The 15,615-nt window shown below is 35.1% G+C and overlaps 2 protein-coding genes across 2 annotated transcripts; both read left to right on the top strand.

Moving 5' to 3' along the window:
• The first annotated feature begins 587 nt into the window (after window positions 1-587).
• On the top strand, window positions 588-3,877 carry LOC126679067 (ras-related protein RABB1c). Its single transcript, XM_050374003.2, has 6 exons — window positions 588-911; window positions 1,005-1,144; window positions 1,249-1,331; window positions 1,792-1,996; window positions 2,426-2,494; window positions 3,539-3,877. The coding sequence occupies exons 1-6, from the start codon at window positions 866-868 to the stop codon at window positions 3,629-3,631; spliced, it is 636 nt and encodes a 211-aa protein (XP_050229960.1). The 5' UTR covers window positions 588-865; the 3' UTR covers window positions 3,632-3,877.
• A 3,605-nt stretch (window positions 3,878-7,482) lies between these two features.
• On the top strand, window positions 7,483-15,564 carry LOC126676378 (enhancer of mRNA-decapping protein 4-like). Its single transcript, XM_050370569.2, has 12 exons — window positions 7,483-8,596; window positions 9,308-9,357; window positions 9,428-9,584; window positions 9,700-9,918; window positions 10,218-10,346; window positions 10,562-12,193; window positions 12,551-12,910; window positions 13,237-13,356; window positions 13,625-13,795; window positions 14,137-14,289; window positions 14,432-14,557; window positions 15,068-15,564. The coding sequence occupies exons 1-12, from the start codon at window positions 7,709-7,711 to the stop codon at window positions 15,374-15,376; spliced, it is 4,314 nt and encodes a 1,437-aa protein (XP_050226526.1). The 5' UTR covers window positions 7,483-7,708; the 3' UTR covers window positions 15,377-15,564.
• Window positions 15,565-15,615: the final 51 nt, after the last annotated feature.

Here is a 15,615-nt window from a genome sequence, read left to right as displayed (position 1 = left end):
GTGGAGCTCAGAATTATAGAATAGTATAGATATATCAGTGGCCTTGTAATCAAATGTTTTACAAAGAAATAGAATGTGGTAAATACTAAATAGGATGATTGATATGAGCGCACTGGAACTTATCCTTTTTTTCATTTTGATGATTTAACTTTGTTTCTTTTCATTTTGATTACTAAATTTTAATTTTTTAATGAGTTTTTTTTTTGTCAAAGTGCATACATGGTAGCCAAATTTTAACACACGACAATTGAGTTTTGTTAATTTTATCTTAAAAACTTGTCACATATACAAAATTATTTTTAGAGAAAATTTTAAATCAAATTATGCATAAATGATAAGTTTTTAGGTGAAAACTTCCACCTAAATATTTTTGTTCGGAAAATCGTCCGCTGAAAAAAAAAAGTTTGGTAGCTAAAAAACGACGGTATATATGATTAGAACTTTTGGGTTATACCCATTAAAGAGTCAGGGATCTTTTAGTTATAAACTAAAATAAAAGGACTGTAAAGGTAAAAAGAAGAAAAGTCAAGGACTGTGGGTGAACAATTAGGCGATATTAGCAAAAGAAAAGAAATCGGCGAATGACAGCAAAGTGATAGAGAAACGTTTCTTATTTACTTGGCTTCGCTGGATCAAACACCTCTCTGATCTCTAGTTTTCCAATTCTGAATTTCAGTTTTTTCAATTCTATTAATTCTCTTATTCTGTTATACTTTGATTGATTGTTCTCTTCTTCCATCTCTGCACATACTCACCAATTCTGTCCATAGAATTGTTTTTCCTGCAAAATTTGATACCTATCTCACAATCTCTTCGTTATAACACGCAAGTATTGTAACTGTAACACTAACTAATTTTTAGAAAAATGTCATACGCGTATCTTTTCAAGTACATCATCATCGGCGACACTGGTAATAATCTCTTCATCTTTTTCCTTCTTTTATTAGTTGATCCCGATGGGTTTTGTAACATTATTAATGTTTTTGAATAATTTTTGTGTGCAGGAGTGGGGAAATCGTGTCTGCTGCTACAATTCACTGATAAAAGGTTTCAACCGGTGCACGACCTTACCATAGGTGTCGAATTTGGGGCTCGTATGATCACCATCGATAACAAGCCCATCAAGCTCCAAATTTGGGACACGGTCAGAATTGTCAATTCTTATTACAAAGATTTTCGCTGCTTGTATTCACTTAATTAGTTGTGTTTTTATTTGCTTATATGTTTACGTTGTTTGTTGTATTATAGGCTGGTCAAGAGTCCTTCAGATCCATTACCAGGTCCTACTATAGAGGTGCTGCTGGTGCTTTGCTTGTCTATGATATTACTAGGTAAATTGTTGTTATGATCTGCTGTTGATGTGCTAGAACTTATTATATTACTTGCATATTCACTTGTTTGTTTTCAGTTTAATTTATTTATCTACTCCTTGCCCGGGATGTAAAAGTGCTTGTTACTCGATGATTTAAATTAAGTTAAGACCTTCGTTCTGTGGAAAACTATTAAAATGTGGTGCTTTTGGCCCCTTGGATCATCTGAAACTGAAATCTTTATTGGTTCTTGTCATTTTCTCTTCAAGTTAGTGTAAGCAACACCCGCCATCTATCATAGGTTTTTGTTGTTTAGGCAGTCTAAACTGATTACTGCTATTGATTAATTTGAAGATACTTTCGTGAAATAAAGACGGCCTTTTCATATTGTTTTATTAATTATACTTTTGCTTTTATTTCTTGAAAACTTCTTATTTTGTTATTCTGACTTAGTATTGATGTTTGGTTACTGACTTTGCAGGAGGGAAACATTCAATCACTTAGCCAGCTGGTTGGAGGATGCCAGACAGCATGCCAATGCAAACATGACAATTATGCTCATTGGTAATAAGTGTGATCTTGCTCATAGAAGGGCTGTCAGCACAGAGGAGGGGGAGCAGTTTGCCAAGGAGCATGGATTAATTTTTATGGAGGCCTCAGCAAAAACTGCTCAGAATGTTGAGGAGGTGACATAACATACTACTTAAAGTGGAAACTTCTCATATTTTTCTTTTATTAGAGCATCTCCATTGCATGTTGTATTTTTTATGCTATTTTTAGCATAAAATAAGATAAAATGCTACATATAGCACATATTATTAAAATTTGCTCCATTGCAAAATGCTAAACTAAATGCTAAATTTATAGTTTTATAAGTGATTATCATTATTGATGGCAAATCTGTAAATAATTTAGATATAATAAAATTTAGCATATGCTAAACTTTCTAACAAATTTGGCACAAAGTTTAGCATATGCTAAATTTAGCACATGAAATAGAAGTGCAATGGAGATGTGCTTTTTATACTAAATGCTAAATTATAGCATTGTGAGGTATTTTAGCACTAGAGTGGAGATGCTCTTAGCTGTTATAAATGGAAAGAATCTCTATGCAGGCATTTATAAAAACAGCTGCAACAATATATAAGAAGATTCAGGATGGAGTTTTTGATGTATCAAACGAGGTCAGTTATCTTTATCGTATTATCATATATGTCATGTGAATTCTTGGAAAATTTTGATTTTTTTTGTTGAAGGTTAGTTAATAGCTACTAAGTATCACTATCAAAATTGGCACGGCGGTAATCCAAAATTTTATTTATGGGGTTCCAGTTTTAGATCTTATTTACATAGTAGCACATAAAGAAAGTTATTTCAGTTTTGGATTCAATATGTTCTTCTCTTGAAAAAATTTGGGCGACTTTTGTTACTGCTGAGGGTGTTTATAGGCTTTGTTAGAGTTATCTAAGTTCCTTTTACAGCCAAAGTGTTTGGTTTGAAAATTCTTCCCACTAAGACGACGCTAGTCAAAAATTGCTTGTTCCAGTTTAGTGAAGTAGAAGGTTTTGGTAGTTGGTTCCTTGGTTTCAAATTTTGCCAATATTTTGATAATTTCCACAGGACATTTTCATGGTAGAAAGTGATTCACATAAATAAATGATCAACTACTTAAATTTTTTATAAAGTAGTTGATCTCTTATATGTTCAAATCCCTGCAAACTCCATTCTTAATTTCTTGACACAGTAAACTTTTTGGTTACATGAGAAATATTAATAGAAAATGTAGAAAAATTGGCAAGTTCTGAAGAACTGTATATCGTAAGAGAAAGAACAGAATGAACATATGTGCATAGTGATTCACAGATTGGAGACTACCAAAATGATTATTGATGAATAGAAAGGCTTGAAGATTTTAAGAAGATAGAATGTGTTGAGGGTTGTTTGATTTTCTTGTTTGTTTGAGTTTAGTTTGGTTGCCTACCAGAAGATGTTCAATTAATTAGGTCTAGTGATTAATCTTCATGTTGTCTGGTAACTGTATTGTCACGAGTTCACTTATTTTCGACCTATAATTAGCTATCTAGCTGGTATTCTTGTGAAAAGTTGTGAGTACATCAGCTAGCTTTAATGAATATAATTATTTTGTATAATTATTTTGTGTCTTAATAGTTGGATGAGAATCGAAGATGGTGGTGTGGCTGATATTATTATATTTTTGTTGCGTGCAGTCTTATGGAATAAAAGTAGGATACGGCGGTATCCCAGGGCCATCGGGAGGCAGAGACGGGTCATCTTCTCAAGCAGGAGGGTGCTGCAGTTGAATGCATTCTCATTTGTTATACTTGATATGTGGATTTTATATTTGTTTGTCTTGTGGGTCTGGAAATTGTGACTAGTCTTGAATATATTCGGATATAAAGCATGGGATACATACATGTAAAATCGTGATTGTGGTATTTGATTGTAAATTGGTCAGTTGCTTTTGTAGTTTCTATTTGTTTTTGGTGCTGCTGGTTGAATTGTGAATTGTGAATTGTGAAATGCCAAAAAGTGGGTTGTGTTTAGCATCTGATGTTTCAATTTTTATTTATTAATTTTCCCTTTCAATATTGTGAATGAGTGGTGTGCTGAATTATCACAGCCACCTGACCTAATCCATTATGTTATAATGTTTAGTAATTGGTGACGGAGGAAGAGGAGCAGCAGAGGCAGCTCTATTATTATTACTTTAATATTTAATATTACAGCTTGGAGTGGCGATGATTGTCTGCCCCTCATGGTGACAATAAACAATAGAAGATGTGGAAAAATATTACTAGTATTTACTAATTGCTTAAATTATTTAATTAAAATTTTGTAGATCCTGATGTGCTGCATTGAAGGAAAGCGCGTGGCTGTCAGTTTTTCTCTTTTCTTTTTTAAATAAAGTAATGATATAAACAATGGTCTACTTTAAAAATGTATATATACAAAATATAAAGGTAAAATTTTGATGGTGTGCCAAAATAATAATTACAAAAATAAAACCCTAATAATTTGATTTATAGTTTTTACTCATTGGATAACCTTTTTCATTTTTATATTTTTTATTTTTATCATTTTTCATTTGATTTATATATTCCTTTTAATTATAGTTTATTTTTTCTCCATGTGTTTCTTCATTATATCCATTTCTCTTTTTTCTAATCGGATTTCAATTCGCACTTCTTTCTTGTATTTATATTCTCCCTTTTAAAAAATTAAAATTTCTAGCTCAAATTTTATGATACATTATAGGCCAAATTCTCAAAACATATACCTAACTTTTGTGATTTTTGTCAGTTATAAACAAACCTTTTAAAATTTGCAAATATAACTCATTTTGCCAAATTATGTTCCTTTTATAGACAAATTAGAATCAAACCAATTTTTTTGCCAACATGATAACCATGTATATAAGATTAAAAAAGATTTAATCACATCAAAATATCAAATTTTTGCATTTTGTGTTAATCACAATAAAAAAAACAAATCGGTTCAAAAATGGCTATAAAAAGAAACATACTATATAAAAACGGGTTATATTTGCAAATTTTGAAAGGTTGGTCATAACTGACAAAAATCACAAAAGTTTGGTATTTTTTAAGGGTTTGACCTACATTATAAGACTAACTTCAATCTGAATTGTTTTTTCTTAACAAGAATAAATTTGTGAAACTAATTGAAATTTTCAATAAAAAAATAATTTTTTAATCAGTTGAAATATGCAAGTATGACGCCTTCAATAAAAAAAATTAAATTTTCGTAAAATTTAATATAACTAGCTGAAATCTGAAATTGCGATTCAGTTGAAATTTGATATTGTGACTCATTTTTAAAAAATATATAAAATCTTTTTCACATGTTAAACTTTCCACTAAATTGATAAACGAATATAAATGAACGGCTACTCAATAGATTAGAGTGAACTATTCTATAAAAGTCAAAAGATGACGAGAACTGCAAGACATTCATTGATTAGAGTTTACACTTATCTAATCATCAATAGGTCATTCAATATTTTTATGGTTTGAATATTAAAAATACGATTTTAAAATTGCTTTATTCTTGATACTTTGAACTTTCCAAATTTCATCTTCAACGTGAATTCAAGAGTTAGATATAATAAAAAACAAGCACAATATTTATGAAATGACATGAAAAAAATCACATATATCTTTAAAAACTCAATTTTTCTAAATTGAATGTCTGGATCTGATCAAAAGAGCTTTCAACTTTCCTGATCGGAGTAAATATCCATCAAACCGACTCAAAAAAAGAAGAAAAAAACTTCACAAATAGATTTTTGAAGAAATTCGTTATTTAAAGCTAAAAGGTTGTTTTATGGCTACTGTTGGACCTTTGTCCTTTCAAACTCCTTTTGTTTTGACTTTGACAATCAACTATGAGTGATCTAATCATGTTTATTAGTGTATAGGAACTCATAGGAACAATCGGAAGTCAATTCGGAGCTCTCTAGCAAAAATCGTGTTTTTGAGTAGAAAGCTGTCCAGTAGCATATCTCGCCCGTGATGGATTTCCATCTCGGGGGCGATATATATCACGGGGGCGACGCAAGTATCACGGGGGCGATATTCGAGCTGACAAAACCCTAGTCGACCGTTGGAACGAATCACGGGCGCGACGAACACATCTCGGGCGCGATAAATGAGACCGTTGAAGATCCAACGGATACATTTTTGAAGACCCAATGAAGCATTGACACGTGGCTCTAGCCGTTGAAGGTTTTTGTCTCATTCAAATATCTCGCCTTGTTTGTTAGTGCTTTGTTTGGAGATTGCTTTGGGTATAAATATAAACCCATTTGCAATGTTTCAAGGTTAATGATTTACACACCTTGAAACAACAAACATACATTTTTAAATCACTTAGTTTTGTTGTAGTTTTGGAGTAATCTTGGAAACTCCTAATCATTGTGAGTTAGAGTTTAGCTTTGGAAAAACTCAACCCTTGTAGGTTCTTGATTATCCTTAAAAAATCAATTGTGAGTTTGAGATTATCTCTAAGAAATCTCTTTGTAAAGTTGGTGCTTATCTATAAAGCACAATCCCATTTAGTGGATTCTAAAATCTCAATCTTAGATTGAGTAGTGGAGTAGGATCGTGAGTTGATCCGAACCACTCTAAATCTCTTGTGTCTTTAAATTTTCTTTTCCGCTTTAAAGAATTTAAATTTCCGATTTACAAATCAAAAACCGGTTTACCTTATAACCCAAAGGGTCTTTCAGCCACCAAATCACTATTTGAAGAAAAGAAATTTTACTGAATAAAAATTAGATAGGATTTATTAAAAAAAGAGTAAATTTTAAATGATGGAGGAGGAGGTTTTCCGGTCAGAAGACCAAACTACCTCCTTAAAACTATGATTTTTGATTTGTGTTTTTCAGAAAGAAGTGGGGTTTTATGGAATAAAACTTGCTGAAACTTTATAAAATCAGCTGAAATTTGAAAATAAAGTCAACATTTGGAGACTTTTATGAAATTTTGTGAAATCATGTAAAATTTGAATTTTTGGGCTCTTTTTCTTATTTTTTTTTTAATTTTGTAAAATATTGGAGAACTAGCTGAAATTAAAATTTAAAAAGTTCTCATCAAATAGCTTCGTGAAATATTAACTTTTTTTTTGTAAAATTAAAAAAATAAAGACCGCGAAACTTTATGAAAATCATTTTTTAGGGGTATCAATCAATAAACTTTCCAGTTTTTTTTATTTAAGTTATTAAACTATTTTTTTTCTTGTTGATCATTAAACTTTCATTTTTTTTATTTTGGTATTTCCGGCCAAAAATACTTAGGTGGCAGCCGGAAGTTGACATGCTTAGACCATTTCAATCGTTGGTATTCAATTTATATTTTCAATATATATTTTCCAAATTAAAATAATGTATCATGTTTAAATTATATTATATACTCGTGTATTTTTCATATACGGTCTATATCCATAAAATTAAAAATAATCATTCATAAAAAGAAATTAAAAAGGATCTATTTTAATTTTTTATTAAAATTGATATCGTTTAAATAAGAAAAATATTAATATAAAATTGTACATTTGGCCTAATTATACTATTTTGGACCTACGGCGACTGGCTAAGTGTCAAATGAATTTACGAGAACCATAATTCTATAATCTTTTTCACTCTTCGCAGACACAGACATACATGGAAAATAATAATAATATTAAAGTGAGCAAGATCGATTCGTTCATTTCTAGAATACAATAATCAAATCCATTTCGATTTTCTGATCTGGGAAACCCAATCGGATCCACTTCGCTTCTCTCTATACCCAATCTCTCAATTACAATAAAAGGACTGATATTAGATCAGTCGTGGTGGTGGTGCCAGTTAACAGAATCGAATGGCATCGTCAGCTGCTGGTGGCGGTAGTAACCAAGGAGGCGGAAGCGGGGGTTTTGATATGAATAAACTCTTCAAACCACCGCCGCCGTCGTCAAGCCCTAATGTTATGAATAATTTAATTCAACCATCAGCACCACCTTCCCAACTTCAACCTCCTCCTATGAGTCCCACCGCCGCCCACCCTCTCGCTACTTCACCCTCCTTCCCACTGCCGTCTACACTCCCTTCTTCATCTTCTCCGCCTTATTTAACGCCGTCTTCCTCTTATCCGCCACCCTCCGGTCCTTATCACCACCATCCTTACCATCCTCCGCCGCCTCCTCACTATCTCTCCCCTTATCCTCCGCCTCAGCAATTCCATCCCCATCCTCATCAGTTCCTCCCTAATCTTCATCAGCACCAACAGCTCCATAATAACATTAGACCTCCTCAGCAACAACTCCCCAATCCTAATCCTAATCCTATTCCGGGTTCCGGTAGCAGCGGTGTTATAATGGATATGCTCACCAATCAAAATCAGCAGTACCACCAACAACCTAACGGAGGTCCAGCTTCTCCGGTCCCGTCTGCTCCTCCTGTTAGTGTGGCCTCCCCGACTCACTCCTACATCCCTTCTCCCATCAGGATGCTCAGCACCAAGCTCCCCAAGGGTCGTCATTTGATTGGCAACCATCTTGTTTATGATATTGATGTTCAATTGCAAGGCGAGGTCCAACCCCAGCTCGAAGTGACTCCCATCACCAAGTATGTCTCTGACCCTGGTCTTCTTCTCGGCCGTCAGATTGCTGTCAATCGTAGTTACATTTGCTATGGTCTCAAGCCTGGTGCTATCCGCATCCTTAATATTAATACTGCTTTGCGATCCTTGCTCCGTGGCCATAACCAAGTTTGTTCCTCTCTCTTTCTTTCATCCGCCACTTTATATTTATATTTATCATTTTCTAATGCTGTTAATGATTTTTCAATTCATTTCGATCACCTTTTAACTCATAATTGCAAAGATAGTCCTAATCTTGGCGTGCTAGCTGCCTCAAAAAACAATTTGGGTCCGGCATTCAGTTTAACTCATTGGAAATGATATTTTTAAGTTCTCACATAATAGCTAAAGCTAATGCCACATATGCTCAGTCTACAGAGCTACACAATCTTTTTAATGCATTAATGTATTTTTTTGCTTTTAGATTCAATTTAACATGCAATTCTAGTCGATCAGGTACCTTTCAACTCTAGATAGATTAATTCTGTGTGCATAGATAGGATTTTAGTTGGCATTATAGTTCAACTTATGGATGATGTACATAGCTGTTGGAAAGACTTGCAGAGGTTGTCATCATTGAGTACTTTTTATAAAAATAACTGATAGGTTGTTTCTTTAAGCTATATTTGCTTTTAATCTTGCATGGAACATATTATCTTTATTTTCTGAAAGTTTGTTGGTTACCTCTTCAATAACTACACTTTACTTCTATAACCATGCTTCCCCTAAAAATGTTTTTCTCTTCTCGTCTCACTAATATTATAAGGCGTACTCAAACCTTCTATGTCACTTTTTTAGTCATTTACATGTACCCTTTTCAATTTTCTTTTCTATTTGTAGAAAGTAGCAGATATGGCATTCTTTGCTGAGGATGTTCACCTTCTTGCCAGGTAACCTTTCTGGATTGCAACACATAAGCACATAAAATAAGTAAAATATGCTAACTTTAATTATCTGTAGTACGTGTATTGATGGGCGTGTCTTCGTACGGAAGATCAATGAGGGGCCAGATGAAGAAGAAAAACCTCAAATCTTTGAAAGGGTTGTTCTTGCTCTTCAGGTTATATCAAACGAAGAGTCGGTCCATCCACGAGTGTGTTGGCATCCTCACAAACAAGTAATGATAATGTTATCGTAACAATATTTCTTAGCACTTTTTTATTTTCTTCTCTTCACTGATTTCTTGGTTAAAGCACCTGTTGTTAATATTCCACTTCTTTATCGCATTACAGGAAATTTTGATGGTTGCAATTGGAAAACATATCTTAAAAATAGATACCATTAAAGTTGGAAAAGGTGAAGTGTTTTCTGCGGAGAAGCCTCTTAATTGTCCTATTGATAAGCTGATTGATGGCGTCCAACTTGTTGGTAAGCATGATGGTGAAGTAACCGAGTTATCTATGTGTCAATGGATGACCACGCGTTTGGCTTCAGCCTCAGCAGATGGCACGGTTTGTTTGGTTTTTCTTCCTTTTTTTATTTCTTTTTCTTTACCTTGTTTGCTTGGTAATGTTCCAGTTTATCCTTATGTTATAGTTAAGGATTTTATAGTTTTCAATCCCAGATTCCCCCTCCTTCCCATCAAATGCAAATACAACAAAAGTAATAGAAATTGGAATTTTGTTGCAATTGTGTGCATAACTCACATTTATTATTTGGCAGGCATGAGTTTGTTGTGTGCTCATTACATAGTCTATTTATTTTTCCCTTTTTTTGTCTGATATTCACGATCACCCATTATCCTCTTCAGGTCAAGATTTGGGAAGATCGTAAGGCAGCACCACTTGCAATTTTAAGACCACATGATGGTAACCCGGTGAATTGTGTGGCATTCTTGACTGCACCTGAACGCCCTAATCATATCGTTCTTATAACTGGGGTAAATCCTATTCTTTTTCCCCTTCAGTGAGCACACAGATTAGTTCTATGTGCAAGTCTTCAATCTTTTTTCCTTTGAATTATTGAAATAGTATGATAACATGGTCTCCTCTCCTGACCATACTGCTTGCATTTGGACGTTAATCAGAGCTTTCATTAAGTACATTTCATCTTGCACTTCAGACTAAACCTCGGTGAAATTTGTCTTATTCATAGGGCTCATTAAATCAGGAAGTGAAGATATGGGTCTCCACAAGCGAGGAAGGCTGGCTGTTGCCTAGTGATGCTGAATTATGGCAATGTAGTCAGACTTTGACCTTAAAGAGCTCTGCTGAATCTAGTGTTGAGGGTGCATTCTTCAATCAAGTTGTAGCACTGCCCCGTGCTGGTTTATTTTTGCTAGCAAATGCCAAGAAGAACGCTATCTATGCAATACACATAGAATATGGACCTTATCCAGCTGCAACACGCATGGATTACATAGCTGGATTTACAGTTACAATGCCTATTTTGAGTCTTACTGGAACTAGTGATACTTTACCAAGCGGAGAACATATTGTTCAGGTTTATTGTGTTCAAACTCAAGCTATTCAGCAGTATGCACTGGATTTGTCACAGTGCCTACCACCACCTTTGGAGAACATGGAGTTGGAGAAAACAGAAACCAATGTTTCTCGTGCTCTTGATGCTTCTACTTCTGACAATTTGACTACCCTGGAATCATCTAATGGAAATAGAACAACTGAGGGGCCCATAGGTAAAGAGGCAAAGACACCATCTATGGTTTCAAGCAGTTCTGAAAATGCTTTTGCTCTCACAACAAGCCGTCCTGAAAGATTGGGTTCTTATGAGGTTACTACATTACCAGATAGTGCAACTTCCGTTGTAGAATTGAAGGTTACTGTACATGGTAGTGAATCTATAAAAAATGTGTCTCCTCCACTTCTTTTGAGTCCTCAGTTATCTCGAAAGTTATCAGGTTTTCAAGGTTCACCAAATAGCATGGAGCCTAATATGCAACTCAATGATCATGGTGCTGACCAGCCTGTTCCAGATTATTTGGTAGAACACAGAAAGGACACTATAGAAGAAAAAAACATAGCTGTTGCCACTTCCTCGATTGAGGCCTTGGGGAACAGTGAGAAAAACATAGCACAAACTGACATCTCAGTGGTTCCTGAACCTCATGTGATGTTTAAACATCCGACACATCTTATAACCCCTTCAGAGATACTGTCCAGGTCTCCCTCATCCTCTGAGAATCATCAGATTAATCAGGGCATGAATGCAGGGGAGGCAAAGGCTCAGGATGTGGTTGTCAACAATGATATGGAAGATGGTGAAGTAGAGGTTAAGGTTGTTGGAGAGGCAGGAAACAATCAAAGTAACAACTTTGACTTGCCTAGAGAATCCCATATCACTGTGCCTGAGAAAAAGGAAAAATCCTTCTACTCTCAGGCCTCAGATCTCAGTATCCAGATGACTAGAGATAGTTGTGTAGAAGATTATAATGTTGGAGGAACTCGGAAGTCTCCTGAATGTAGTAGTGTCGCTGAAGCACCAGATAGGCCTCTTAATGCTGGTGGATATGAAGAACAAGATATGACAAGAGACATGCATGCAACAGTTGGTGAATCAGAAACTCCCATGGTAGTCTCACAGTCAGCGGTCCCATCTACAAAAGGAAAAAAACAGAAGGGGAAAGGTTCGCAACTGTCTGGTCTATCTTCCCCTTCTCAAAGTCCTTTCGACTCAACAGATTCGTCCAATGAACCGAGTAGCAGCTCTGGTGCTCAGTCTGATGCTGCTTTATCTCAATTATCAGCTATGCAAGATACACTTGATCAGGTGATTAATATTTTAATTTTGAATTATCCTAAATGCAACCATGCGGATACTTTTTAATAGTTCTAATAAGCATTATCAAACATCTTTTTATTGTCATGATCCAACTTGTAACTTGTCTGGTACATCAATTTCTTTTTTCTTTTAAAACTTTTGCTTTGCGTTAATTTCAGTATGTGTTGGACTTGAGAATATTGCTTAGCCATGCAAAAATAACTAAACAGACAAATCCAGTCAATTAAGCCCAAATTTGCTTGAATATGTCATGATTATCTTTTGCATGTGTAAACTAGCTTGACTTGTACATTCATTGTCGCATGTTAACCTGAAAATGACTAACTATTTCTTCTTGTTCTCTAGTTATTTAACATGCAGAAAGAGATGCAAAAGCAGATGAACATGATGATCTCTGTTCCAGTTTCTAAAGAAGGTAAAAGGTTGGAAGCATCCTTAGGTCGTAGTGTCGAGAAAGTTGTTAAAGCTAACACTGATGCTCTATGGGCCCGTTTTCAAGAAGAAAATGCTAAGCATGAGAAATTAGAGCGAGATCGTATGCAGCAGTTAACAAATTTGATTACAAACTTTCTAAACAAGGATTTGCCAAGCACTTTAGAGAAAATTTTAAAGAAGGAGATAGCTGCAGTTGGACCTGCTGTAGCTCGTGCAGTAACTCCCATCCTCGAGAAAAGCATATCATCTGCTATTACAGAGTCATTCCAGGTTTATTGTTAATTTTTTTCATCTGTCAACATCTATGACCTTGTTTGTTTTTAATTACCTTATGAATCAAAATGCTTCATATTTTGGGTTGTGGTGATAACTATGCTCCATTTATTAACATTTTCATTAGTCATAATCAGTGATGGGTCCAGCATGTTTAGTGCTGTTTAAGTTTCCAACCAATGGCTGTGTTGTTTGCATTGAGGACTTGATCCATTTCATGCTTAAGATATGAGACTTAACCGTTTCAAGTCCCATGCCATATTGCAACATTTCCCTTTTCTCGCGCTTTGAATAATGGAGACTTTTTTATGTTTATATTGCAGAAAGGGGTGGGGGAGAAGGCAGTTAATCAACTAGAAAAGTCTGTCAGCTCAAAACTTGAAGGCACAGTGGCCAGGCAAATTCAGTCACAATTCCAAACTTCTGGGAAGCAAGCTCTTCAGGTTATTTGAGTTGTCTATGAGCTCTCTAAAAAAGATGCTGAAATTAATTGGCTTTAACGGCTATTTTACTTGTTGAAATTTCAGCTGAACTCTTTGCGACTCGTCTATATTACTTTTTTGTTTAGATTTGGAAGTTGTATAGACAAATGGATATTTTGTTTTCCCTTGCTGAACTGTGGTTTTGTTCTTTACTTGCATCGAAAAGCTTTCTTTAAGAAGCATAAGACTAGCACATCTGTCACTAATAACCTATGTTATTTATATGCAGGATGCTCTAAGATCTACCCTTGAAGCTGCAATTATTCCTGCATTCGAAATGTCATGCAAGTCTATGTTTGAACAAATTGATGCCACATTCCAAAAGGGGCTCATTAATCATCTAAATTCCACTCAGCAGCAGTTTGACTCAGCAAATTCTCACTTGGCCATTGCTCTGAGGGTAAGTGAAATTATGATACCTACTGTTGGTAGCAGTTGAGTATATTTTTGTTATCTTTTTTATTTGCTCTAGCCTATTCTCTTTAACTTGACTCTATACAAGCTGCTTTATATACTTTTTCTTTGCCTTTGCGGACTTAAGACTGCAATGAATAATACATTCTTTGTTTCCCATGAGATTGTCTTATGGTCTTCAAACAATGCAACCCAAGTAGCTTTCATATTTTCTGTAGTTCTGGAACATTTTCTGTATTTTGTAAATGAGCCCGGCAGGTTGCTTTGCGATGTTGCCTTTTCAATCTATCTTATTGAATTTAACTTGCCATTTTTTGACAAGTGCAGGATGCTATAAATTCAGCAACATCAGTTGCTCAGACCCTAAGTGGAGAATTAGCTGAGGGACAACGCAAGCTCTTAGCTCTTGCAGCTGCTGGTTCAAACTCCAAAGTGGGAAATCCCTCTTTAAGTAATGGACCATTAGCTAATTTACACGAGGTATAATGTCACTTTTGTTTATCATCAAATGTTAAGGATGTAAAGAGTAGCTATATTCCTGCAAACAGCGATAATTTTCTTGCTTCCCAACTTAATGAATTTTTTTTATTGCTTCTAACATGTACAGCTGTGTTATTGGCAGGCTGAGGCACCTTTAGATCCAACAAAAGAGTTATCTAGAATGATATCCGAACGCAAATTTGAGGAAGCATTCACAGCAGCCCTGCAGAGAAGTGATGTCTCAATAGTTTCCTGGTTATGTGGTCAGGTAAAATTTGCCATTACTTGTGGATAATATGTACAATTTAAGAAATATTTACACCATTCTGGAGTCCGCTGAAGTGAAAAAATTATTCCCGCGCGTCATTTCTTATGAAATTGCTGCTTCCTGGGAAGTGTTAACCTTTTCGTTTTGAATTAAAAGCCACATATCCACACTGACATGTGCGTCTAATGTGTTCTAAATAAATTACTGCGGAAGCTAGACAGATGAATAAAACCAAGTCGCATCTATCTAACTTTGTTCAAACACGTCCCTTGTTCTCTTGCTAGTGTTGAGCTATTTCCTTGCCCTTTCATCTGTGCTCGTATGACCATATCTATCCTCATTTGTCTGTTTGAACCAAACGATTTATTACTAATTATAACTAGAGATCAGTTGACCAGTTCCACTAGGAGGCTAAAATTGTACCAAGTTATGTATCAATATGAAATAATGGAGGATCAAGTTAAATTTGTTGGCCTCAAAGTTGACTAATTCACTGTTTTCTGTGACTAGGTTGATCTACAAGGGATTTTGTCGACGGTGCCACTAGCATTAAGTCAAGGCGTGGTGCTAGCGCTTCTCCAGCAGTTAGCTTGCGATATCAGTAAGGAAACATCTAAGAAGCTGGCATGGATGACGGACGTGGCTGTTGCTATAAACCCGGCAGATCCAATGATCGCAGTGCACGTGAGACCGATATTTGATCAGGTGTATCAGATATTGAGCCATCAAAGAAATCTACCTGCTACGTCCGCTGCAGAAGCGGCCAGTATACGTCTTCTTATGCATGTCATAAACTCTGTACTAATGAGCTGTAAATGAGCCTCTTTATTTGTTTGTGCAAATATGTAAGATAGACTTTTGGCTTGTATAGGAGGAATTAATGTAGGAAGCTTCAGGATATTGCTGTTGTTACTTCTCTTTTTGTCATCATTTATCGTTTATTTAGTCATGAAAACACTGTATTTTACTTGCCTATTATTGTGTACTATTTATAGTTTTCTTTTTTATGACCTAATGTTAGTTCTGCCAAAACAGCTAGGGATTTTTGGTAGAAACTG

Source organism: Mercurialis annua, linkage group LG4 (assembly GCF_937616625.2).
Source record: "Mercurialis annua linkage group LG4, ddMerAnnu1.2, whole genome shotgun sequence".
Lineage (NCBI taxonomy): Eukaryota > Viridiplantae > Streptophyta > Magnoliopsida > Malpighiales > Euphorbiaceae > Mercurialis > Mercurialis annua.
This window is presented reverse-complemented; position numbering and strand designations above follow the sequence as displayed.